Source organism: Mytilus edulis, chromosome 13 (genome assembly GCF_963676685.1).
Source record: "Mytilus edulis chromosome 13, xbMytEdul2.2, whole genome shotgun sequence".
Classification (NCBI taxonomy): Eukaryota; Metazoa; Mollusca; class Bivalvia; order Mytilida; family Mytilidae; genus Mytilus; species Mytilus edulis.
This window is the reverse complement of record NC_092356.1, coordinates 26,369,582-26,395,190: the sequence shown is the minus strand read 5'-3', so window position 1 is coordinate 26,395,190 and position 25,609 is coordinate 26,369,582. Positions and strand designations below refer to the sequence as shown.

The 25,609-nt window shown below is 32.4% G+C and overlaps 2 protein-coding genes across 5 annotated transcripts; one reads left to right on the top strand and one right to left on the bottom strand.

Annotated features, from left to right (window-relative positions):
• The first annotated feature begins 1,185 nt into the window (after nucleotides 1-1,185).
• LOC139501949 (tumor necrosis factor receptor superfamily member 11B-like) lies at nucleotides 1,186-25,021 on the top strand. Of its 4 annotated transcripts, none has more exons than XM_071291256.1 (7): nucleotides 1,186-1,308; nucleotides 16,973-17,480; nucleotides 18,802-18,963; nucleotides 19,588-19,711; nucleotides 20,113-20,183; nucleotides 20,899-21,075; nucleotides 21,529-25,021. In XM_071291256.1, exons 2-7 carry the CDS (start codon nucleotides 16,982-16,984, stop codon nucleotides 21,801-21,803), a joined length of 1,308 nt encoding a protein of 435 aa, XP_071147357.1. In that variant the 5' UTR covers nucleotides 1,186-1,308; nucleotides 16,973-16,981; the 3' UTR covers nucleotides 21,804-25,021. The 4 variants fall into 4 exon arrangements, with proteins under 4 accessions (XP_071147357.1, XP_071147356.1, XP_071147359.1 ...); XM_071291255.1 differs by lacking the exon at nucleotides 1,186-1,308 and adding an exon at nucleotides 11,527-11,631; XM_071291258.1 differs by lacking the exon at nucleotides 1,186-1,308 and adding an exon at nucleotides 11,527-11,631 and having other exon boundaries at nucleotides 20,119-20,183; nucleotides 21,529-22,221.
• On the bottom strand, nucleotides 6,767-8,538 carry LOC139500212 (heat shock 70 kDa protein 12A-like). The gene is made up of 2 exons (XM_071288952.1): nucleotides 8,013-8,538; nucleotides 6,767-7,044 (listed from the first exon to the last, which is right to left on the bottom strand). The coding sequence occupies exons 1-2, from the start codon at nucleotides 8,536-8,538 to the stop codon at nucleotides 6,767-6,769; spliced, it is 804 nt and encodes a 267-aa protein (XP_071145053.1).
• Nucleotides 25,022-25,609: the final 588 nt, after the last annotated feature.

Here is a 25,609-nt window from a genome sequence, read left to right as displayed (position 1 = left end):
CAACCTAACGATGTTAGAGTAGATTTGATTCGTAACTTCCTCCCCGGCGCCGGGGCTAGAATATTTCAATAAATCGTTGTCAAAGCCTATCCCAGCACCCCAACTCCATAGATCATAAGGTGTTTCGAACATATATTTATATATATATATATATAAAAGAGAAGATGTGGTATGATTGCCAATAAGACAACTCTCCACAAGAGACCAAATGACACAGAAATTACGTACGGCCTTCAACAATGTACAAAACCCATGTCGCATAGTCAGCTATAAAATGCCCCGAAATGACAATGTAAAACAATTTCTTGCATAGTGTAAAGGTTTAAGCTGTCATTTTAATTTTAACATTATAACTGTACCATCAACATTGTGTAAATACTAGAAATTATACTGTCAATGAGTCAAAAGTTTATTGTGTGATCGTCCTGAACATGCATGGAATATTTGTCACTGGACGTTAAGTAACCAACCGATTGATAAAATACATACATTGGTTGAATAAGATACCACATACAACAGCCCAAACCGGTACTAGAAAGACCAAGGCTAATTTTCACGTTCAACCACTTTACTGATTTGGAAAGTAAGGCTTTTTTTATCCAAAAATAAAATTCCATTGATGAATTTCATTTTTTAATGGTTTAACGGAAGAAAAGACTACGGTATAGTCATCAAAATGAGTTGTTCCTCTGTGAAAAAATTTCCATAACGAATACAGAAATCAAGATAATTGCTTCCTTGTAACAATTGAGGAGATGCATGACTTCCGTTGACCACAGTCCAGACGGAACAGTTTGAGAAATACTTATACATTTGCGTTAATATGTTTTTTGTTTTTGTTTCAATTGATCAGAGCAATTGTATGGGGTGATAAATATGACCTATGCTGGACCGAAGCTCTCAGGTCCTTATGATATTTTTGGACTATTTGCGGACTATGTTCCTTCCATCTTCCGCAAACAATCAAAACATATCATAAGGACCTTAGAGCTATACTTTCCACAGCTAATATGACCTATGTCGGACCAAGCTTTCTTTTATTATTATTTTTTTTAATTACTTATGAAATGATGTACCTATCTTTTAAAGATCAAGTACATGTAAAACATATATCAAATTAAATTATATCTTGAAATGTTTACTTCATTAATTCCGCGTAAAACCCTATCACATTTAAATGTTTATACATTTGATTTAATGCATTGATTGATATACAGTGTAACTTTACGTAAGGAGGGTGCAGTTTATTTGGTAGTGACAATATAAATATTTGGTTTGCGGATCTTGGCTACTTGAGCACAACAAAAGGTAGGGATTTAAATTATAATTTGTCATTATCATTAGATTTAAATTTATTATTATTATCATTATTATCATTATAATTATCGTTATTATTCCTTTTATATAATCAAAAAATTCTTTTATTTATTATCGATAAATGGGGAGATTATATGTATACCACATCTTCCTATTTCTATCTGTAACATAAACCTTGTTATTGTTATCACGGAATTTGGATGGGCCTTCTTTTGAAAATGATATCGCCAAAAAGTCTTATGAAAACACAGTTTTATACTTGAATGTACATTTGTATATATATGATATTGCTTGAATGTGTTTTAATTTTACTTAGGTATATTATTAAATATACTGGATAAAAAAGCGATAAAAATTGAAAATACTTTCAATCTGTTTATTTCTAAGATAAAACAAATATGGTAAAAGACACCGCGTCATATATATGCAAGTCCACTAAAAGTACTACATGTCTATATTATTGTTTGGGCGTTGTCATATACAGTGTATATCTAAATTTAGAACTGGGGTCTTTCTTGAAACTATTTATACCTCAGTATTTCCACTAAATTAAGTATGGCTGTATAGTTGTATCAACAAGCAAACACGTTGACGTTTAATATAAATCGAACGGGAAAAATGACTTAACGTCCAGTCGCAGGTATTTCAAGCATGTTTAGGGCGATGACGGACAAGAAAACTTATGCAAGATAATATCGATCGGACCTAGTGAAAGTACCTCTAACAATTAATAATATTTATTCCTCCTTTTATCTTTCTTAATTCTATTCATTTTGATAATGTTTTTGTCCAATGTGAAAGAAATCTGTTAAAAGATTTTACATATGTAACAGTATCTTTTCATGTTCCGACAGATTTTGAGTTGCGAACGAAAATAATCGTTCATATTGTTTTCCTTTTTAATTAAGAATTGAATGCTTCTTTTTGTAACTTTATTGGGGTGTAAAAACGTTGACCGAAGTACATTTTCTAAATGTGCGCACGGTCAACGCTTTTACAACCCTATGAAGTTACAAAAAGAAGCATTCAATACTTACAATTACATTGTTATGGCCCGGCAACGAACCATATAGTTTTACCCTTGTCCGAAATTCCGTCATTCCGCAACAAACCATTATACGGAGTTTTTTTCTAAACGACATTAAGTCAGATATTGGGCTGATTTTTGGTATGTGAGTTAACCATGATGAGTTACAGGTCAAGTTAAAGTTTCGTTCCGCTCTGCTAAGTTTTGCTGGAATTACGGGCTTTGGACTTTGAGAAATTATTGAAAATCACAGTTATACGGATTTTTGTTCTACACGCCTCCAGATTTTGAGCTGATTTTTGATATGTGAGACAACCATCATGTTTATGTCCACATTTGTTTATATTGAAATTGCAGATTTTTCAACTTTTTGGGGCGGGGCTCAGTGGCGGATCCAGAAATTTTCATAAGTGGGGGCCCACTGACTGACCTAAGAGGGGGCCCGCTCCAGTCACGCTTCAGTGATTCCCTATATAAGCAACCAAATCTTTTCCCAAAAAGGGGGGCCCGGGCCCCCTGCCCCCCCCTAAATCCGCCTATGGGGCTATTCGTGTCGCTTTGACACATCTAGTTTTAAGTTGGATCATGATAACACGATTTTTATTTAATTTTCCTGTGCCCTTTAGTGTGGGACCTCGTGTCATCATGAATGCTAAATTTTATTGTGTAATGCTTTAATTGTTTAATCATACGTTTTTAGATTGAGTTAAGTCTGCCAATTGATATTTTATCGTATGTTTTTCTTTGTTGTGATGTTATGCTATTGTTTCAGAAAAAGGGAGAAGGTTTGGATCCATTAAAACGTTTAATCCCGCTGCAAATGTTTGCACCTGTCCTAAGTCAGGAATCTGATGTATAGTAGTTGTCGTTTGTTTATGTAATATATACGTGTTTCTCGTTTCTCGTTTTGTTTATATAGATTAGACCGTTGGTTTTTTCCGTTTGAATGGTTTTACACTAGTAATTTTGGGGCCCTTTATAGCTTGTTGTTCGGTGTGAGCCAAGGCTCCGTGTTGAAGGCCGTACTTTAACCTATAATGGTTTACTTTTTAAATTGTTATTTGTATGGAGAGTTGTCTCATTGGCACTCACACCATATCTTCCTATATCTATTTGACAAAGGAATAACGCGAGATGTGCAGTTAGCCAATCAGAATAACGTATTATAATGAAACATAATGTAACATCTAAAGTAATTATATTATTGTGAGATAAAACAACACATTTTTATGACGAAGCAATACTCAAAAAGTAGCAAGACTATATGTAGATATTGTCGTAGAGGTGTGATTTGATACTAGTTACTAAATAATTATTTGTTTTGATTTTTCGAAATATGAATTGATTTACAAAAAAATCGAAATTCATATATTATATAAGAAGCTTACATTATTACGTTTACATTTATGAAATCGCAGTTTAAACCAATGCAGTTTGTTTTCATTCGTCTCAACTCGGCCGATTCCGTACCCTTATCTAAGGAGAGTAGCGGATTCTACCGAGGATTGCCGAATGGTTTGTTTTATAATCGTCTTCACTAATATCCTGGTATGAATTAAGCGGATTTACCTCAACAGTTTATGTCTACTCTAACATGTCTAAGGAGCTATCTTTATGTGATCATTAAAAGTGAATACAGATAAAAGGTGTTTTTGTTAGATGTATTTCTGTTTGTTCCCATCTAATGAGAAGCTTTTTCAACTGATTTTTATACATGTATGTAATTCTTATGTTGTACTGGTTCAACATTGTCCCAGGGTATTTGGAGGGTTGATGCCTTTGAATAAATTTTAAAACCCTGCCACATTATGTATGTGCCTGTCCTACGACAAGATTCTGTAATTCAGTGGTTGTCGTTTGTTGCTGTGTAACATATTTGTTTTTTTGCTCATTGTTTTGTACATAAAGTATGTCATTAGACATATAAGTTGTCTTGTTTAAATTGTTTTACATTTGTCATTTTGGGACCTTAAATAGCGATGTGGTATGGACTTTGCTCATCGTTGAAGGCCGTATTGGGACATATAGTTGTGGATTTCTGTGTCATTTGGTCTCTTTGGGAGAGTTGTCTCATTTGGCAATCATACCACATCTTCTCTTTGATCGACACATATAAAACGGACATATTATTACAATTATTGTTTGAGATGTACCCTAAAGTTAGAATGAAGATATGATTTTTAGACACCGAATTAGGTGTCCTAAAGTTAAGACGAAAAATGAGATATTATATCTTAGTTAAGAGAGTTTCGAAATCACGACTTAGGACAGCTCTAGACGTGTCATAATATGGTCTTAGACACGTCCGTATCCTAGGATAGCTTCGAGAATACCACCCCTTGTTCTTCTTTATAGTTGATGAAGAGTTCTGTTTACTGCAAAAATAATGGGCTTATTAGATGAAAAAAAAACACCTTTAATAGTGATTCTTGGAAAGACTGATCTGACAAAATTCTAGACAACAGCTTCGTTATCAATAAAGAAAATTGTTGGTGAATCTGACATTGGTACGTGTTAGCAGTCTTCAATAGTGAAGAGAATGCTGTATTAGTTACATGCATTATTTCTACATTTATTTGAAAACTTTATAAATAAATTTAATAGTAATTAAAAGACGGTATTGACATTTGTTTTATAAATAACTTTAGATTGTAGATATATACTTCATAAATCAGAACTATTATAATTATGATTTATTGAAGTATTATATGATTAATTGAAGTATTTCATAATTTTCATTACGAAAATTCATGATTTAGTTTGCACTTGCACCTTACATAAAGACAGCAGAACAGTAAATGTGTTCATATGAGCTTGGATACATTACATAATACTGTATACACTTTGATCTAAGAGCAGAAATATCAGCATTTTCACAGGTACATGTAAATAATACACGGAACTCATCATCTATTCCCTCATTACATAAAGTACATATTATATGTTCCCGCTGACTCCCTTCCGATCTCCCAGTCTAAATGAGTAAGTTCAAGTTTGAAATCAAAGTTAAGAAATTTGAGATATGTCCCTATTTTCAGAGGGGGCCTTGTAATAATCATACTAAGTATGGTTCCAAACAGAACTTCTGTTTAAATAAAGAATAGTATTCCCCTGGATGCATTGTGTATCTGTGAGAACCAATGCTAATAGTACTGATCAGTGAATTGCTGTTTATCAATACTCTTTAACAAATTATTATTTACAACTAATTGATCGCTCCACATAAATCTAAGATCTGTATCATCAAAAATAGAGTTTACACTTTAAACCAACTTGAACTTTGGTAATAGTTCTGCACCATAATGATGCTATCCTAACTTTTAAAGAGATTTCAAATTGAACCCGACTTAATCCCAGCAGACCATTATTTTTACTATTCCAAAACCCGCAAATAATTTTACAGAAATCCAGATGAAATTTTTCAACATTCTGTTTATTTTCGAACCACCAAACGTCTGATGAATATAGACACCATCGAGCAGTTGTATCTGACCATCAATGATATAGTATGTCTTTCTTTCGATGAAACTATATATCTTCCGGACCATATACGTAGGGACATGAAGGAATTTAAAACGGAAAGTCCATTATAAAACGGCAAAATCAAAAGCTCAAACACATCTAACGAATAGAAAACAACTGTCACATTCCTTACTTGGTACAGGATTGAAGCTGGTTTTAAAGCTAGCTAAACCTCTCACTTGTATGACAGTCACATAGCATTCCATTATATTGCCAACAATTTGTGAGCAAAACAAACAGACATAGTAGGTAAAAACGTCAAAAATTGAGGTACAGCAGTCAATATTATAATATAATCTTAATCACTACAAAACAGATAACTGTTTCAACAAAACAAAAAACACAAAATGATATAAAGACGATGTACATGAGCAAAAAGGATAGACAAGAACTAAAAATTGTCCTTAGCACAATTGTGGGATGTATGTTACACCTCAATATGAATTAAAAAGACAACATCGAGTTCTTATACAATATTTATATATTGCAAACATGTAACCAACTTTTCACATCGAGCAACAACCTTAAAACTGACCAGAAAATACATTAACTCTGTCTTTATCTTTGAATGTTAAACATGTTAAAATAACCAGAAACTTTAAGTGTTCTTCAGTGGCGACTTTACGACTATAGATAAATAGCACTAATTAATTGCGACAGTTCTCTAGAGTTCATTCAGATGCTAAGAAAATATTACTATCTAACGGTTAACAGGTGTCACAGTTAAAGTTCTTGTAATGTCTATTACACAAATAATACTAAAATTAGCCTTTTAACATCTCCCTTTTCAAGAGAAAACACTGTTTTCGAAAATTCACTTTAAAATAAAATAAAAGGCGTTGCTTCAATTTACAAAGATGTAATAAAACAATAAAGCATAACGCTTACAGTCAATCTTTGTTATACTCCTGATAAAGCATCGGCCTTGTTCTTTAACGTCTCGGACGGTAACAATAAGAGCACTTCGCCCCCAGGTTCAAATTCTCTGAACCTTGTATGCTTGTCGTGCCAAGCATTGATTTTTTCTTTAACGATATCTGGCACAGCTCCCAAATAGTTACGTACAGTAATTCCATGTTCAATAACTGAACAGTGTTTTTCATCCTCTCCAGTAGACAATCCACGAAGTATAGCCATCGGACCTCTCACAGGCCAGCCATACAACAACTTAAACGGCGCTGAAAAGCGCTGCCACCATTTATGTTACACCTCAATATGAATTAAAAAGACAACATCGAGTTCTTATACAATATTTATATATTGCAAACATGTAACCAACTTTTCACATCGAGCAACAACCTTAAAACTGACCAGAAAATACATTAACTCTGTCTTTATCTTTGAATGTTAAACATGTTAAAATAACCAGAAACTTTAAGTGTTCTTCAGTGGCGACTTTACGACTATAGATAAATAGCACTAATTAATTGCGACAGTTCTCTAGAGTTCATTCAGATGCTAAGAAAATATTACTATCTAACGGTTAACAGGTGTCACAGTTAAAGTTCTTGTAATGTCTATTACACAAATAATACTAAAATTAGCCTTTTAACAATGTACAAGTACCGATCCACGTCATTAGTTTATAATAAAAAATGTCTAAACAAAAAAATTATTTAGCAGAAATATTTTTCTATAAATACATCGTGTTCTCAATGGTGTATCATTTCATAATAAGTCAAGTTTTACAGTTCTTATTTGACCAGTCCCCCGTTGAGTAGCCGTTATTTTTAATTCGGTGTTACCAAAATGAAATTCAGCATCAAAGTAAACGATGTCTTCGGATGGTTTAGGTACTTCAATTTCAGTAGTTCCAATGAGCTTGCACCCGTCTTCATCAGTATACTTTGGGTCCTCTTTATCAGACACATAAAGAGCTAACTGAAGGGCTGGTTGAAATTTTACTGCTGTGCACAGTGAACGTTGTACCTTTGTTTCCAATGAGGTGACATCGTTTAACCGTTTGATAATAGCAAAATAGTTTTTACATCTCTCTTTACCTTCTGTGATTACTAACTTTGATTTATCGTGATAATCGTGACGAAAAGAATGTTCAGCATCTAAGCCATATGTATATCGCATCACGCGTGATGATATGTAATTTGGATTATGACCAAAAGAACGGATCCTTTTAATACGGACAAACCTGCATCTTCCGGAATGATGATTCGTTTATCTGGAAACTCCTTTCGTATGGCATGCTGAAGCATTTCTGACTCTGAAAACCCTCCCACTAGGAGCAGCATGGATACATCATTACAATGATTTAATACCCTGGATATATGACAAATAATTTCAACCATTGATTTTGAATATAAAGCTTTCAGGACATCTACTTCGGCCCTCATTTTGTCACCACGAAGGCAAATCTTATCGCTCAGGGAACAAGAAGAAACAGTGGTAGGTAAATCTTCCTCAAAAGTATTCTTACATAGTTCATCTAGAGCAACAAAGGGAATGGTAAAATTCATCTTCCCTTTTTTATTTGGATTAATGGTTCTTTTAACAATTTCGAATTCTCTGAAAAGATCAAGATAAGCTGAGGGGTCATTCTTTGATAAACTATTCATTAAAGGTGCGCCAACAATTTTCACAAACAATTGGAAAAACTCGTTATCGATGGACGTTCCACCACATGCATCACCTGTTGCTTGGCACACTTCCTTTAACATCCCATCTTTCTGTTTTTCGTGAACAGTCAGTTATGTCTGCAGTACCCCCTGTATGAATACAATTTGGAAGTTAATAAAGTTATCACAATGTCCTTTTTAGTATTTTAGTGAATATTACAAAACGTTAATTTTCTGTACCGTTTGTCGTTTTAGTTCAATTATGTAAACAATAAGCCACATTACTAAAATTTTATCTTTAAACCTTGACGTTTGGATTCTGGCTCTAGAACGCAGATGCCACAACCAATAAGTTGCACGCGCTGTCGTGCTGAGAACAAAAAAAAACGTTATTTAAAGTAACAGCAAACAGGAATCAATGATATCCGGAAAGCACACACTCTGAAAACTTATCACTGTCAAACAGTTGACTGCATAAAAAGTCATTATTCCAGCACTTCTTGAGTAAGTATACGAAATAAACTCATCATAGATACCAGGAATAAATTTTGTAAATACGCCAGACGCGCGTTTCGTCTAAAAAAGACTCATCAGTGACGCTCGAATCCAAAAAAGTTAAAAATGCCAAATAAAGTACGAAGTTAAAAAGAGTATTGAGGACCAAAATTCCTAAAAGTTTTGCCAATTCAGCTAAGGTAATCCATGCCTTGGGTAGAAAAGCCTTAGTATTTAAAAAAAAATATTGGTAGGACCAACGGAAGGACATACAAGGTGGTTACAGTAGGAGCGGTGGTTATGTACTCCCTAGATCATAGTGACTATAAATGTATATGTTTATGATGTGAAAATCATCGTTCATATCCAATGAAATGTCACTCACAAAACCCAGGACACTACTAAGGTAAGTTAAGCACTATAGTCTGGAACTAATAATTTGAATTGAAATATTTTGGCTTTCTTATTAGCTCACCTGGCCCAAAGGGCCAACTGAGCTTTTCTCATCACTTGGCGTCTGTCGTCCGTCTTCCTGCGTCCGTCGTCCGTAAACTTTTACAAAAATCTTCTCCTCTGAAACTACTGGGCCAAATTCTACCAAACTTGGCCACAATCATATTTAGAGTCTCTAGTTTTAAAAATGTGTCCAGCGATCCCGCCAACCAACCAAGATGGCCGCCATGGCTAAAAATAGAACATAGGGTAAACATGTAGATTTTGGCTTAAAACTCTGAAACGAAAGCATTTACAACAAATCTGACATGAGGTAAAATTGTTAATCAGTCAAGATCTATCTGCTCTGAAATTTTCAGATGAATCGGACAACCCGTTGTTAGGTTGCTGACCCATTAATAATTTTTTAAGGCAATTTTGTCGTTTTTGGTTATTATCGTGAATATAATTATAGATAGATATAAACAGTAAACAGAAATAAATTACAGCAAAGTGAGATCTACAAATATTAAGTCAACATGACCAAAATGGTCAGTTGACCCTTAAGGAGTTATTGCCCTTTATAGTCAATTTTTAACATTTTTGGGTAAATTTTTGTAATCTTACAAAAATTTTCTCCTTTGAACATACTAAAACAAATTTAACCAAACTTGTCCACAATCCTCATTTGGGTATCTTGTCCATTAAGTCAATATTTATCTGCTGTGAAATTTTTAGACCAACCGTTCAACTTGTTGTTGGGTTGCTGCCCCTGAATTGGTAATTATAAGAATTTTTGTAGCTTTTGGTTATTATCTTGGTTATTATTTATTATTATAGATAGAGATAAACTGTAAAAAGCAATAATGTATAGCAAAGTAAAAGCTACAAATAAGTCAAATGACCAAAGTGGTCAATTGACCCCTTAAGGAGTTATTTCCCTTTATAGGCAATTTTTAACAATTTTCATAAATTTTGTAAATTTTTACAAAATATTTTCCAGTCACTTCTAGGCCAAGTTCATTATAGATAAAGATAATTTTAAGCAGCAAGATTGTTCAGTAAAGTAAGATCTACAAACACATCACCAACACCAAAACACGACTTTGTCATGAATCCATCTGTGTTGTTTGTTTAATATGCACATAGAACAAGGTGAGCGACACAGGCTCTTTAGAGCCTCTAGTTTTCATTGTTTGTGTACATTTCGTCTCTCATAACTGCTGAATACCGTAATTTGCAGAAAAGCTTGCAATTAGCAGTATAAAGTGTATACAATCGAGTGAGTTAGTAATTTACGTGTTAATATTTACCTCCTAAGTCTATGATCATATACTTCGTTCCGACTTCAGACATTGTGAATCCTTCGTCTGCACCATTTTGTTTCTCAGTTGGATATAGAAGCAGCTTCGGGTTCTAAAGCGATCAGTAAATTTCCCCCTGGTATCCCTGCCTTCAAGATAGTTAAATAAAATCCATTAAAATATCTTAAAAAATACCTAGTATATATTAGCTACAGTGGAGATCACTTCTAACCTCTCATTAGAACTGTCAGAATAATCTGTCATAGAACTGTTCTAACCTGTCCTAGAACAGTTCTACAAATCCATTTGTGTCTTTTGTTTAATATGGACAAACACCAAGGTGAGCGACACAGGCTCTTTAGAGCCTCTAGTTAGCGAACACCAATACGCATTATTTTTCAGACATGATACGTGCATTGTTTTATCCTACAAATTATTTGTGTTAAATGTTACGTAAGATAAAAATAAAATCTCTGGTTCATTTCTTTTTTTGCCCATAAAGATCGACATTTTTGAGCGTAAGTCGCTTCGACTTAACCAAAAAATGACATGTGACGAAAGAAGATATTTGTATATATCTGGATATAAACCCTATCAATTAAACTATCAGAATATCCTTTGAAGTTAATCCTGTCAATTTTGATTTTTTTCTATATAGATCTTAAGAATGCGTTTTGGTCTGTCTACACCAACTATGACGTTTGGCATCAGATGATATTTGTATATATCTAGATATATAATACCTTATCAAACTATCTCATTCTGAATATCCTTTGAAGTTAATTCGGCCATGACCAACAATCCAGATAACATAGCTTTCTAATTTAGTAATAAATATACGAAGCGTAATAAAAAGTATATCGCATGACAAAATGACGCAATGGATTAATTGCTATGATTTTTTGGCAACATTGCAAGCAATTTTTAACTATCATTATAAACGAGGACATCAAAGGTGTTGCAGGTGAGTCTATAAAAACATTTTTTAATCGATAAAATCTATTTAATGAAGAATTTTTAGAAAGTTAGTTTTTTGTTTGTTTTTTTGTTTTGTGTTTTGATGGGTTTTTTTAATACATCAAATGAATTTTACTGCTAGATCATATTCAAGCAAAAGTATGGTATGCTGGTGCATCGGTCCATGTGTAAATAAAGTTCATATCAATTTTACAATCCCCTTATTTTAGTTCTACGGAAGCACTCACTCCTATTCAAGCCCAGCAACTCGCCTTACCGTAGTCATAATAATTATTTTTTACAAGATCTATACGTGATTTATATTTAGATTTGTGGAATTAACTTTTAAAACTTCATATCATCATATCTACATATCTATCATCTCAAAAATCGGCATGGTGTCGAAAAGGAATGTGTAAGAGTTACTTTAATTTTTTTCTAAAAAATATCTAAATATGATTTTTTAAATATTCAATTTAACCCCGCTTTTTTTTCTCCTATAAACTTTGAATGAAAACTTGTCGTGATGTTCTAATAGTTTACCTTTGAACTTAAACATTTAATAGATAAAAATACTTAATTTAAATATAAGTACACGTAAATACAGTTCTATAATTAAATGATTTTTAAACTGCTGTGACCCCTTCAACATGTTAAACACCCCGAGTTTGTACTCCGAATTTTAGAATTCAGTTCTTAAAGTCATAAGAAACCTCAAATAAAAAAAATAAATAAATGCATATGATTTTTATAACTCAATGGATAGTTTTCATTATAAAACTTATGTACATATACTTTTTTCTGAAGAAAATTCTTTAATTTATTCATATTTAGAAGAAGTTTACTTTATTTGAATAGCTTCCTTCCAGCAAGCTATTCCCCCGACATATTTTCCGTATGCAAGGTGACCTCAGTGTGACCCATCTCGTAAAAATCCGGTGACCACAATACGCATGGATGTCCTTAAAATAAACTATTATCTGAAGTTACATGTTAAACACGTGCTCAATTTCCATGCTTTTTTGTTTATTTTTCGTCAATTGTTGACAAACAGGTGACAATCATTAAACTTCGGCTTCAAAACACGAACTTTAATTACCTGCCATATTTTCACAACAACACTGACCGATTGAGAAAAAAAATTGACAATTATACGAAATTTACACGAAAAAAATGATAAATTCGAGCACAGAAGACGAAGTTTAGGATGTTTGTATGCATTAGTTCAAGAATTGGAAGAACATTATTTTTCACCGGTCACTCGTTTCTTATGACTTTGAGGTTCCACTGAAACCAAAGGTAAGTTTTAAATTTTCCAAGAAAATGAAGACTCTTGAAAATGAAGGTTACATTTTCAAGAAAATAATGATTGTGTACATATTAAAGACATCTTATTAACATGCAGATAATCATAGAAGTAATATATAATATGCATAAAAAATTATGATTCTTCAACTAAAATAATCCGAATTAAGATTTAAAAAAAAACACACAGCCAGTTGATTGACACACAGAAAAGAGCCATTCCTGTATGTTCACGGTCGAACAATATACATCCCCCCATAAAAAGAGAAATTCAAAATAGGGATTGCGAACTATTTTTGGTGCTTATATCCATGTCATCTGGACTTTGATAATTAGTTATCTATCTCTTTTGCAATCATAATGAATCAATGATACAATAGAAAAACAAGTCCCTTATTCTTAGTGATCTCCCATCCTTTTATAGACAATAGCAGGTAACTTGTACCATTTTGGTTACTTTCTACAGTGTGACTTGTAGTGACGCATTGTGTTATATCGAAAATAGAAGAAGATAGCAATATAAAATAACAATAGGTATCATAAGTTAAAAAGAGGGGGACAAATACAAACAATAGTCTACATATCAATACAAATATCATCATTAACCCTTTCACACTCTCTAGCTTCAAAAATGGTTTCCTTATGTTTGATTTGATGTTGCTCAAAGAAGTGTGATTTTTACCATTTTTTTGTTTGTTTTAGCTAAAATGAGTGTGACTTTCTTTTATTTTCTCTTATACCTTCTCATTTTCTTTTGAAGATGTAAAACTTTAGCGTCCTTGCTTTACAATTGTTTTTCCTCATAACATTTTTCTATTTCGAAAAGGATTTTGTGAGTTAAGATTCGGCCTTCCACTTATTATAACATGAAAATCAGGATTGCAACGATCTTTTGGCAATAATGCAAACAACTTGTAAATATCATTATACACGAGGACATCATATTGGTTGTAATTAAGTCTCTAAAAACATTTTGTCAATTTCTAAAGTCTATTAAATGAAGATTTGTTTTATTCATAAAATTTATTTTTAAATGTTAGAATATTTTCAAGCATCCGTGTCGTGTTAATAAAGTTCATACACATTTTACCATCCCCTATTTCAATTCATAGGGAGCACGCACTTCCATCATGGTCGAGCCACTCCACTGACCATAGTCTTGTTAATTAATATCTACAAGAACTATACAAGATTTATATTTAGCATGTTTAGATTTATGAAGATATTTTTTTAAACTTTATATCTATATATTTATCTTTGATATTTTATTGCAAACCATCAGCATGGTCTTTGGAAAGAAATGTGTAGGTGATAATTTTTATTTAATTGACCAATATTTCAAAGCTCAATTAAGATATTATGATTTTGTACTATTTGAACCATGCTATTTGTTTCCCCCGTGCAAATTTGAATATATTTTTTTTTTCGGTACGTTCTAATACCTCACCTTCATGTAACAAAACAGTGAATAGATCAAGATATATTACAGTTTAAATATAAGTAAAGGGAAATATACGGTTATATAAATAAACATCTGTGACGCCGTTGATACCCGGATTTAGTACTCAGAATTTTAAACTTTGTATTTAGAATTCCACTGACTCTAATTTAAGGTAAGCTTACGTTTTCGAAGAAATTTAGGATTCGTCTACATTAAAGACAACTTTAAAAAATTATAACGAAATTTATAAAAGTAATATATATCATCATTCAATGACATTATCAATTTGATAATCCAGATTAAAAAGGCACTTAAGAAACAAACAGATCAGATCCATTCCTACTTGATCAGGGTCGAACAACTCCACATAAAAAAAAAATCAAAATAGGGATTGCGACCTATGCTATGTGCTTATGTCCATGTGATTTTGACTTACTAATAGTTGTGTATTCTGTATGATAATGAACTAATGATACAACAGCAAATCAAGTCTTCTAGTCTTACTGATCTCCCATCATTATATACACAATAGAGGGTATATCGTTCAATATTGGCTAATTTCTACATCATATCTTACATTTACACACTATGTTATAGAGGAAATAGAAAAAGATAATAATATAATATAATAATCAGAATCAAAAGTTACAAAGAGGGAGAAAATACAAACAATAGTCCACAAATCAATACAAATATCAACATGAACCCTTTCACATCATCTAGCTTCAAAGATGGTTTTCTCTAGGATTGGTTGGTGTTGCTCAAACAAGTGTGAAAATTGTTTCTGACTATTTTGTCTTATTTCTTTTGTTTCTTTTAGCTAAAATGATGAGCGTCTTTCTTTTCTTCGCTTTAATACCTTTTCATTTTCTTTCGAAGAGGTAAAACTAATTAAGCTTCCTTTCCTTTCCTCATAGCATTTTTTCTATTTCGGAAAGTTTTTTGTAAGTTAAAATTCGCCTTTATCTTATAGTAACTTTAAGACTGTACAGTCAGCTACAGTTGTTTAACATCTGTGTCCTATGGTGAGGGTCTATGGTCGTGAATGAATGGTTTTCACAGAAAACCTATTTCAATTTTTATTATATTTTGTTCTTATGTTGTACTGTTACACCCCTTTCCCGGGCTAGGGGGTGTCGGTGCGACTTCAAACTAGTTTAATCCCTCTAAATTATGTATGTGCTTGCCAAAATCAGGAGCCTGCTATTAGTGGTTGTCGTTTGTTGCTGTATATCATATTTGCTATTTGTTCATTATTTTGTACATAAATCAGGCCGTTTGAATTATTTGAATTTAAATTTGTAATTTCGGGCCTTATATTCCTGACTATGTGGTATTATTCATTGTTGAAGGCCGTACGTAACCAGTAACCTATAGTTGCTGATTTCTGTGTCATTTGGTCTATACTTGACAATCCTTAAACATCTTCTTATTTTCAAATAATACCACATGGCCGTATTCTTATAAATACAAGCATCTGATGGATATTTAAAATCGATTAAGCTAACAGTTGGTTAGTCATTTACTTGTGCATGCCTTTAACAAAGCTTTAGCCTCCCTACAATTATTCATATAATATATACAACTTACCCCACATGAAGACCGAAAAACATACATTTACTTTCAATGACGGATAAAATACATTGGTATTACTTTTTTTTATTTGACAATTATACTTATAAGTGATTTAAACAAATGATGCTGTTTGTGATATTGGGTAAAAGTAAACTAAAAGTAACAGACTCTGATTTGGTCTTCTTATGTCTAATTCATAATATTCCTCAAGGAGTTGATTATAAAAAACAAGGCCAAATATTAAATTGTTAATATTTACTTCTTGACAAGTTAAATATATAAATAGTCTCAGATGAGAGTGTGATGAATTTAAAAATTTAAAAACAGTTTATAATTTGGAAACCTTAGGCTAAATATTGTTGATATTGTTGATAAAAACATAGTTAAAGAAAAGATCTCGTGCATTGGATTATAAACTTCTCAAATAAAATTAAATTAAATTATATCAGTCCCAAATGTAAATACACTTGAACCTACACCTAAATATGTAGAGCATTTGTATGGGCGGTAATTACAGTGATCTGAATTAATGCATTGCAAAATATTTGTCTGTAGGTAAACCCATTATAGGTTCTCCACACGGCGATAGGATATAGAAATTGAAAACAACACGTTATAAATTTCATGCGTCCGAATTGTTTTCTGGATTTATCTTCACCAGGAACGCTAAAAGCCTAATAGTCGAAAGCCAACAGAAGGATTCCAGAACACTTGTAAATTTACATCTGCCATATTGGTTTCATAATACTATAGGGTCACATGTGGATTATTTTTCGTTTGTGCTTATGTATTGCTGATCATGTTTGCAGTTTTCAAATGCATACTACGAATGAACTATTCATATGAATAAAAATCTAAATCCAGCACATTGTCAAAATACAAAAACGAATATATATTAAAAGTCTTTAAAATGTGAGACAAAATACAAGACAAAAAAGTCTGACTAATTATTTGGATGATTGTTGCCTGCTCTACGCCGAGTTGCAAATAAATCGTTTATGGTCAATTTTCAATTATTTAATTTCAGGCAAGACAAATGCAAATGCTTTACATACTAACGTTATTTTTTTCCCTGGCTGGACGAATGATTAACTGTCTTCCACATGTTGAAATATCACATACCATTTTGACCAAAGCATATATACAGAGTAATACGGCACATAGAGAGAAACGGTCTCTTCCTGGGATTAATTTTGGACCTCATTCTACCTACCTGGCCTTAAACGGACTAACATGTTATGTGTGTAGACCTGGATTTTATAAACGGGCAGATTGTACAGTAAACGAAACAACAGCTACGTGTGAGCCGTGCCCAAAGAGAGAATACAATGGGAACTATAATATAGCAATGCGATGTGAGGCCTGTAGAAATTACTGCGTGGATCCGAATGCAATTATTGTAAATCAGTGTAATTCTACTGCCGACATAACATGTCGTTGTAAAGATGGTTTCTACAATCACTCAAAAGGAAGTGGGGAGTGGATTTGTGTCCCTTTTAGTGATTGTCCGCCTGGAACGGAGGTATATCTTCAAGGTAATAAAGAAATGCATTTGGTTGCCTTCATGTAAATGTAGATCAGTCTTATATGTTTAAATGAAAAGGTTTTAAGTTTATTTTTTATAATCAAACAACATGAACAATGATTTTAGTTTTAGTTGCAGTAATTTCAAATACTTCTTTATAAATGCACATCATTGGTGAAAATACACACTCAACTTTTTGAAATGTGACAATTTTCAGTGATAATATTATATAATAAATAATGCAAAAATAAATCAGTCAACAAAAATATATACACAGACAAACCTAAAAGGATGTATGGGAAATGCATATTTAAAGATAGCAAACCGCTCTCATCAAGACCGCAATTGATATTACTTGAATGAAGCAGACAGACAATGGCATTTCAACAGTTTCAAACATATCTTCACTGCAATATATAAAGTTAATTTAAAATATAAGTTCACGTGCACTCTGTCTTTTGTATGAAGGACAAATATATTCTAATAATAACCATATTCATGCGCGTCCATACATGCGTAGTTATCTCATTAGCATGCCATTGTATCCCATCTATTTTTCATGTATAAATTCAAAGTAGATGTGGGGCATAAATCAATCATCAGCTACAATATAAACATACATAAAGGCAAAAAAGAGATCTCACAAACATTTTTAACCCCACCGCATTTTTGCGCCTGTCCCAAGTCAGGAGCCTCTGGCCTTTGTTAGTCTTGTATTATTTTAATTTTAGTTTCTTGTGTACAATTTGGAAATTAGTATGGCGTTCATTATCACTGGACTAGTATATATTTGTTTAGGGGCCAGCTGAAGGACGCCTCCGGGTGCGGGAATTTCTCGCTACATTGAAGACCTGTTGGTGACCCTCTGCTGTTGTTTTTTATTTGGTCGGGTTGTTGTCTCCTTGACGCATTCCCCATTTCCATTCTCAATTTTAAATGTAGTACACCGGTGTTCAAATATCATAAATCGGTTGAGAGAAAAGAAATCCGGGTAGCAAACTCAGAATGAGGGAAACACATCAACTAAAAGTGGAAAACAAATAAACAACAGGAACAATGAAAAGCAACAGAAAAAACGCAAACATACATAGAAACGAACTATTTGATAATAACTGCCGTATGTCTGACTTGGTACAGGACATTTTAAGAAGAAAAAAATGTGAGTTCAACCTGTTCAATGGCTAATTAACACCCCGATTTATGACAATGATTAACAAATATATTTCATGAATGTATTTTATTGTAGAAACTTAAAACACATGTCTTTTTTACCATTTCTTTAAGATTTCCGTATCGTTCTTTGTGATAATAAAAATTTCTTTTTTCTTCAGGCACAGCCATCAGTGATACCCAGTGTTTACCATGTAGGCCAGGGACATATTCGACAACAACCTCATTAGAAGACAAATGTTTATCGTGCTCCAGATGCACTTCAGATCAAACAATTCAACAAGAGTGTGACGGAACAAGAAACACTGTCTGTGCAGCAAATGGTACTTATTTTGTAATCAAACATAGAAAAATATTAATTCTAATTTTACAAATTTTAGAAAATATGGTAATAAGAGTTCAACCACAAATTTAAAAAAAGACAAATGACTCATTTTGGAACTTAGACGAAAGGACAAGTTATAAACGCTATATAAATGAATAAAGACTGAACAAAACGAATAAATAGAACATTTACATTGAACTGAAAGTAAAAGGTGACGTATTGGTCCATTGGGCCGGGCTTATTATACATGTAATTATATTTCGTACAAATTTATATATTTATGCTGATTTACACATGTCACTATAATAAACAATTTACTGACTTAGATAACTATATGTGTTGCAAAGTTGAATGGAGAAAAGAAGCATAGCTAATAATGTATTACAAACTTTAGATCACACATATTTTTAAATAGAATTTATACACACGAGTATCAAACCTCTATGATCAATAGAATGATTGTACTAGGTTTCTTAACGTCGAATGGCAAATATTTCATGCATGTTCTGGACGAGAAAAATTACTAAGTTACCAAATTAGCATTTCCCAGTCATCTTTTCGATTCATTCTCAATGAACCAGTTACATAAATCGTTAAACTCGATCTTTCATTTTTTTCGCAGGACAATCACAGTCATGGCAAATTTATATGCCAATCCTGATAATAGCTGTTATGATTGGTATTGTTGTTCTTGTTCTTTTGCTTTTGTACAGATACGGATATCTTTCTACAGTGCAGGAAAAGTGGTAAGTTTTAATGGAATAACAGTCCAGTTTTGTTGGGCTTATGATTCAATATAATTTGCCACTTTTAATGGCTTTAATCTAAAATTTGATATTAAAAAAAATGTTTTATTCTAAATGAATATTCGCTTCATTAACAAAATCTTGGTCTGCTGCCTATTCATAACTTCTCGTATTGATTGCAGTGAAAGGTTATATCAACGTTATTTAAACTCTTTTAGATCAGACATACAATATCACCTTATTTCTATATAAAAGAACTGCAACACTGTTGTTGTCCTATATACATGTACTACTAAAAAAAAAATTAAATGAAGACAAATATCTTAAATCGAATAAATGAAAAACATTGATCGTATTCATCTTGCAGTATCATTTGCTCAACAGTCATATTTGCATTTTAGTTGTAGGTTTAATGAAAAAGGCCGAACTGAAATGAATGATTTGGCAATTGAATCCCAAAGCAGCAATAGCAGTGAGTTGAATTGCATAGATGTTATTAAAACATATGACGTGAGATCAAAAGTTTGAATTTTTTTTTTAAATGCTTAGCACCAAAAATGCACTGTAAAAGTTACACTATTGTTTCAAGTAAGGGTGAAGGTTAGTGCCCTATGAAACTTTAAACCCGCTGCATATGTTTGCACCTTTCCTAAGTCAGGAACCTGATGTTCAGTGGTTGTCGTTTGCTGAAATGGTCCATAAGTGTTTCTCTATTTTATTTAGAATATACCGTTGGTTTTCCTGTTTGAAGGATTTTAGATTAGTAATTTGTGGAGCTCTTTATAGCTGGCTGTTGGAGTAAGCCAATACTTAGTGTTGAAGACCTTACTTTGACCTATAATGGCTTACTTTTACAAAGTGTGACTTGAATAGAGAGTTGTCTCATTTGCTCTCATACCACATCTTCTTATATCCGTTCATGAAAGGGTTTTATACAGTCATATACTAGTAAATGAAATATTTAACTTCCTAACAAGTGTTTGCCAACTGAAAAAAGGGGTACTAAAATATTGAAAACATATACTAGTTCTGCTTGCTTTGTTGATTGTGTTTTACTTACTTCTGGGCTAAACAGCAATAAACAATTTCCATGTTAAAAACTATTCACCCACTTTAAAATAACTACAAGTTTACTTCTTGTATTGTTATTACAATGATCACCACTTTCATTATAGTTATACTTTCAGATAATAATCAACAAACTGTCCAAATACGTTCTAATTTGCCTGCAGCAAGACAAGCTCACAGAAGTGATGAGACATGTCCTTCTACAGAAACTGATAGAATGTGGTCTCCAGTGTTCCGGCGTATTTCCGTTATAATTAACCTCGGTGAATGGAAGTCAGTAATGAGAACTTTATTTTGTAAGATTTTTTTAAAAATATATTTAGTAAACAATACAATTCAAAATAAGATAACGATATTATACAATAACAATACAACATGTATATCAGAATATTATAGCTGTCAGTTGTTCAACGATATTAAAAAAAAAGAAGACAAATTAAAGTTACGATAAAAGTGTGAGGTTTAGCGCTTTAAAACCAGGTTCAATCCACCATTTCCTACATTTGAAAATGCCCGAACCAAGTCAGGAATATGACTGTTGTTGTCCATTCGTTTGATGTGTTTTATCATTTAAATTTACCACTTGATTAGGGACTTTCTGTTTTGAAGTTTCATCGGAGTTTTTTGTTGTTGTAATTTTCCTTTTTATTTTATTGTATTGATTTTCTTACATGCTACTTAAGTCTAGTTAATTGCATAAGTTCATTTAAAGGACCACACGTTAATAATTAGAATATTTTACCTTGTAGCAAAGTATTATGAAACCCAGGTCGCAGAGCGTAAGATTGAGGAAATTTGCCATGATTATCCGAACAACGTCACAGAGCAAATATACCAATGTCTTTTAAAATGGTTGAAGCGTGCTGGTGATGAAGCCTTTCTAAACGACGTTTCCTCTGCTCTTGAAAAAGACAATATGCTTTCGTTAGCGGATGAACTTGAAAACGAATATCCTATGTTGTTGCTAAAAATTAAAAATGAAAAAAATCATTCTCAAGTTAGACACATAAGTAGTAGTTGTTGAATAATTAAGTTTGTATTGTTTTGACGTCATCAATATACATGAACGTTTTGGAATTTTCAAGCAGACATCTGTTAGTATGCGCACGACATTGGAAAGTTTTCTTGAACATATGAATGAAAGTAGTAAAGGTTGTTTACTTTTAGATTGTTAACTGTTTTGTATTTCAGACTTCCTCCTACATGGTCACATTCTTTAGATAATAGACCACTCTCGAGTTTGTTGCATTTCTGTCAACAACTTTGGTTTTAGTGAACATCATTCGTGCGATGAGGAGCAATGTCCCAACCTTGACATGTTAAGCGAGTGTTTGAAAAAATATTATGCTGTATTGCATGAATAATTAGCAAAAATAAATTTTTGTATCTTATATCTTATATCAGCAATGGTGTCATTAAAGAATTGTGATTAAGTACCTACAGATCAAATATTATTTCTAGTTTATCCTGCATAATGACAACCACAAAGACACATAATGAACTTTAATAGCGAAGTGATCCACTTTTTCTGCTTAATGACGTCATTAGGCGCGTACAATTGACGTTTATGTCCCAGTGAGGGACATAACTCAAAGGTGACCTATTGGGTTTAAATGACAATTATTTCATATTCTTTTTATAGGTTCGTGACGTTTTTCGGCTGTACTTATATTTTATCAACCAGTCTATTGTTGAAAACTGTATATCTCATTAACGTAAACCAAACATTTCTTTTTATTCTAATAAGTATAGTTAATGATATGCCAGTAAAATTAACTTGACAAATCATGACTGAATCTGTAATGGGGTTAGTTCTTGTTCTTGGATAAATTCAAACGAAAAAAAAGTGTAATTTTTAAATTTTCTGGGGTTGTTAATACTACCATATCAGCCCTTTTTACCCTAGGTATGATATGGGTCGAGGGATGATACCAGGGTCAATATGGAAAAAACATGTTATAATCTCTTTATCACATATTTTAGTTCTGCAGAACAGGCAAACACATTCAATTGCAAAAAGATGCATCACATTTTCTATAAATTTTTATCATTTACTGCATACACATTTATTGTAACATTGCTCCCTATTTTTCAGTATGGTAATACACAAAAGCGAGAAATTTGCATAAGTGGGGCTAAATCGCTAATATTAGTAGTTGGTACGACATTATTACTAGTGGCCATTGTAACAGAATAATAATAGTTTTCAATACAAACACCGACATTGTTTGTCATTGTTGGTAAGGACGCAATGACGTGACGACATTTAATCGGGGCCTAATAACCAATAACCACTTTTTAAGCAGGACAGCAATATGAGTAGGACAATTTTGCGGTTATTGTATATGCAAAACTAAATGTTTTTGTAACAAATATGTGATAAAGTAACTTGCATACTTTCAATGCCTATCATTTATAAACGTAGACCATCATCACATGCCTTGCTTCATCGTTACTAAGATTATTATATGATGTGTAGTTCAAAATATCCTTATAATACACTTAGGCCACACCAATTTTATTCGTTGTTCGACGGACCCGCCCGCACCTATTTTTTTCAAAACAGAATTTTTTTATTTTTTTTTATATTCCCGCTTCCTGCATCCAGAAATGTAATCATGTCCATTTCCCGCACCGTTAAATATTAAAATATTATAAAAAGATATCAACTTTTGTTTTTAAAATCACAGTCTAACCTGTATATAACGATTTTTAACATAAAAGCACCCCACCACACTGTGTAAATATCTGTGAGAATATTTGTTTCAGCATGAAACCTTTTTATTCAATGTTGGAGTGTTACGATATAAATTTATAACAGCGGACAAAAAATTGGGTTTTTCCCCCCTTACTTATATTCCCTATCAAAAAATTTTCGTTGTTAGAATAAAGTACAAAGAACTTCTGAAGGATTTGCCTTCAACTGCTATTATATTGTATGCTGGCGAAACAAAACTATCCATAGCCGCTGCATGTTTATGCACCTGTCCTGATTGATTCAGGGGCTGTCGTTCATCAGTTATCGTTTGTTGATGTTGTTCATTGGTATTTTCCCGTTTGGATATATAAATTAGATCGTTGGTTTACCTGTTCGAATTGTGTACGCTAATAATTTCGGGGTCCTTTATAGCTTGCTGTTTGGTCTGTATCAAAGCCCTATGTAAAAGGCCGTACTATGACCTGTGTTTGTTATTACCAGGTTGAGAACGACCCTCCCTCAGACAAGGGGTCATTTTACTTATGTAGAAAAGAAAATAGAAATACCAAGGATTTGTATAGTAAGAAAACTTAGAATTTTGTACTCAAAAAGAGGAGAGTTACATCATATTTTAAACAACTTTTTTTAAAAGAGGGGTCCACTTATTTTGAATAATATTAAACTGTGTTACATGTAATTGAACATGGTTAAAGTCCAGGAATATTACAAAATTCTTGGACATGTTTTGACCATTTAATACCAGATAGATATATAGTTCTTTGAGAAAATATGAGCCCTTTTGTACAAACAAATATATTATAACTTATATTGATCCCTCATAAAACATGTAAAAAGAATATTTATAACTTTAAGGGATTGCCTCCAAACTGATTATGACTTGGTTGGAGAATTGTCTCATTGTCAGTCACACATACATAGACCAGATTTAATTATTTCTTGGTGAACAGGGAAAAAATACTTCAGAAATTAAAGAAATGTCAAAGTACAAGTGATAAATCAAGTTTTAATATTGTCAAAACCTACTATTTTATGTTAACAAAAAAAAAATTATAATCGCTCGCCTTTACTTTTCAAGCTTCGCCTAAAAAAATTGCAAATTAAATATTTTTTTATTAAAATTTTCAAATCGCTCGTTCGCCCCAAATTTTGGAGTCCAAAAATCCGTAGAACAAGAAATTAAATTGATGTGGCCTTATATTTAATATATTGCTATCCTGACGTGATTGATTTATCACTTTTGATTTTTTTTTATCATAACAAATAGTTTTTTTTAAATAAGATCTGATTTGTCCATTGTTTCGTCAATATATTTGAGTTCGTTATTTATTCGTTTATTATCATAATTTATTACGTTTATAGCTTTTTTGAGATTTTTGTTTGGAAAATCATGTTTTTGCAAAATGAGGAACTCACTTCAAAATGTCATGAATTACGAGATTTAAGTACGAGTATGTATTATGCAATCTATAATCAAAATTAGCTCAAATAAATGGTTTAATGACCATGAATAAACCTATTATAAATACCAGGATTAAAATTGTTTACGCCATACGCATATTTCATCTTCAAAAGACTCATCAGTGACGCTCGAATCGAAATAGTTAATATGACAAATAAAATACAAAGTGTGGATTTGAATTCAGGACAGAAAATATTGATTTATTTCACATGCATAAGATGTAATATGAATTTATACGAGATTTATTAGTCCAATATTTGATTCTCCAAGTTCAAATCTGGAAATCGGCATTTTATTTTAAAGTTTGAATCTAATTTTGATTTAAAAGAGAAAAAAAATCCTAAGGAACAGACAATCAAAAAACATGAGTCGAAGACACATTGAAAACAGCATGACCAAAAGAAAAAAAAACATCATTTTAAAACATGACGGGTAAGATTGAGCAACAGGATAGACAACGGATCTTGTTTTACGAATGACATCTGTCGTGCTGTTCATTGCAAGTAGATATTTGCTGCAAAGGCACTTAAAATGATACCACATTTAAGGGAAAGGGAACTGGTAAATGGCATATGAAATAACACGATACAAATTTTACTGTATAAGATCGGCTTTCGGACAATCAATGTCTCTTCAGTGATGCTCGAGGCAA

What these genes read in the sequence shown, in the direction of transcription:
- LOC139500212 (XM_071288952.1), bottom strand. Translation starts at nt 8,538, where the DNA reads ATGTTAAAGGAAGTGTGCCAAGCAACAGGTGATGCATGTGGTGGAACG. An exon ending in CATCATTCCGGAAGATGCAG is followed by an intron (nt 7,045 to 8,012) that starts GTTTGTCCGTAT and finishes AGCGCTTTTCAG; the next exon opens with CGCCGTTTAAGTTGTTGTAT.
- LOC139501949 (XM_071291256.1), top strand. Translation starts at nt 16,982, where the DNA reads ATGCAAATGCTTTACATACTAACGTTATTTTTTTCCCTGGCTGGACGA. An exon ending in CACTGTCTGTGCAGCAAATG is followed by an intron (nt 18,964 to 19,587) that starts GTACTTATTTTG and finishes TTTTTTTCGCAG; the next exon opens with GACAATCACAGTCATGGCAA. An exon ending in ATCCCAAAGCAGCAATAGCA is followed by an intron (nt 20,184 to 20,898) that starts GTGAGTTGAATT and finishes TTATACTTTCAG; the next exon opens with ATAATAATCAACAAACTGTC.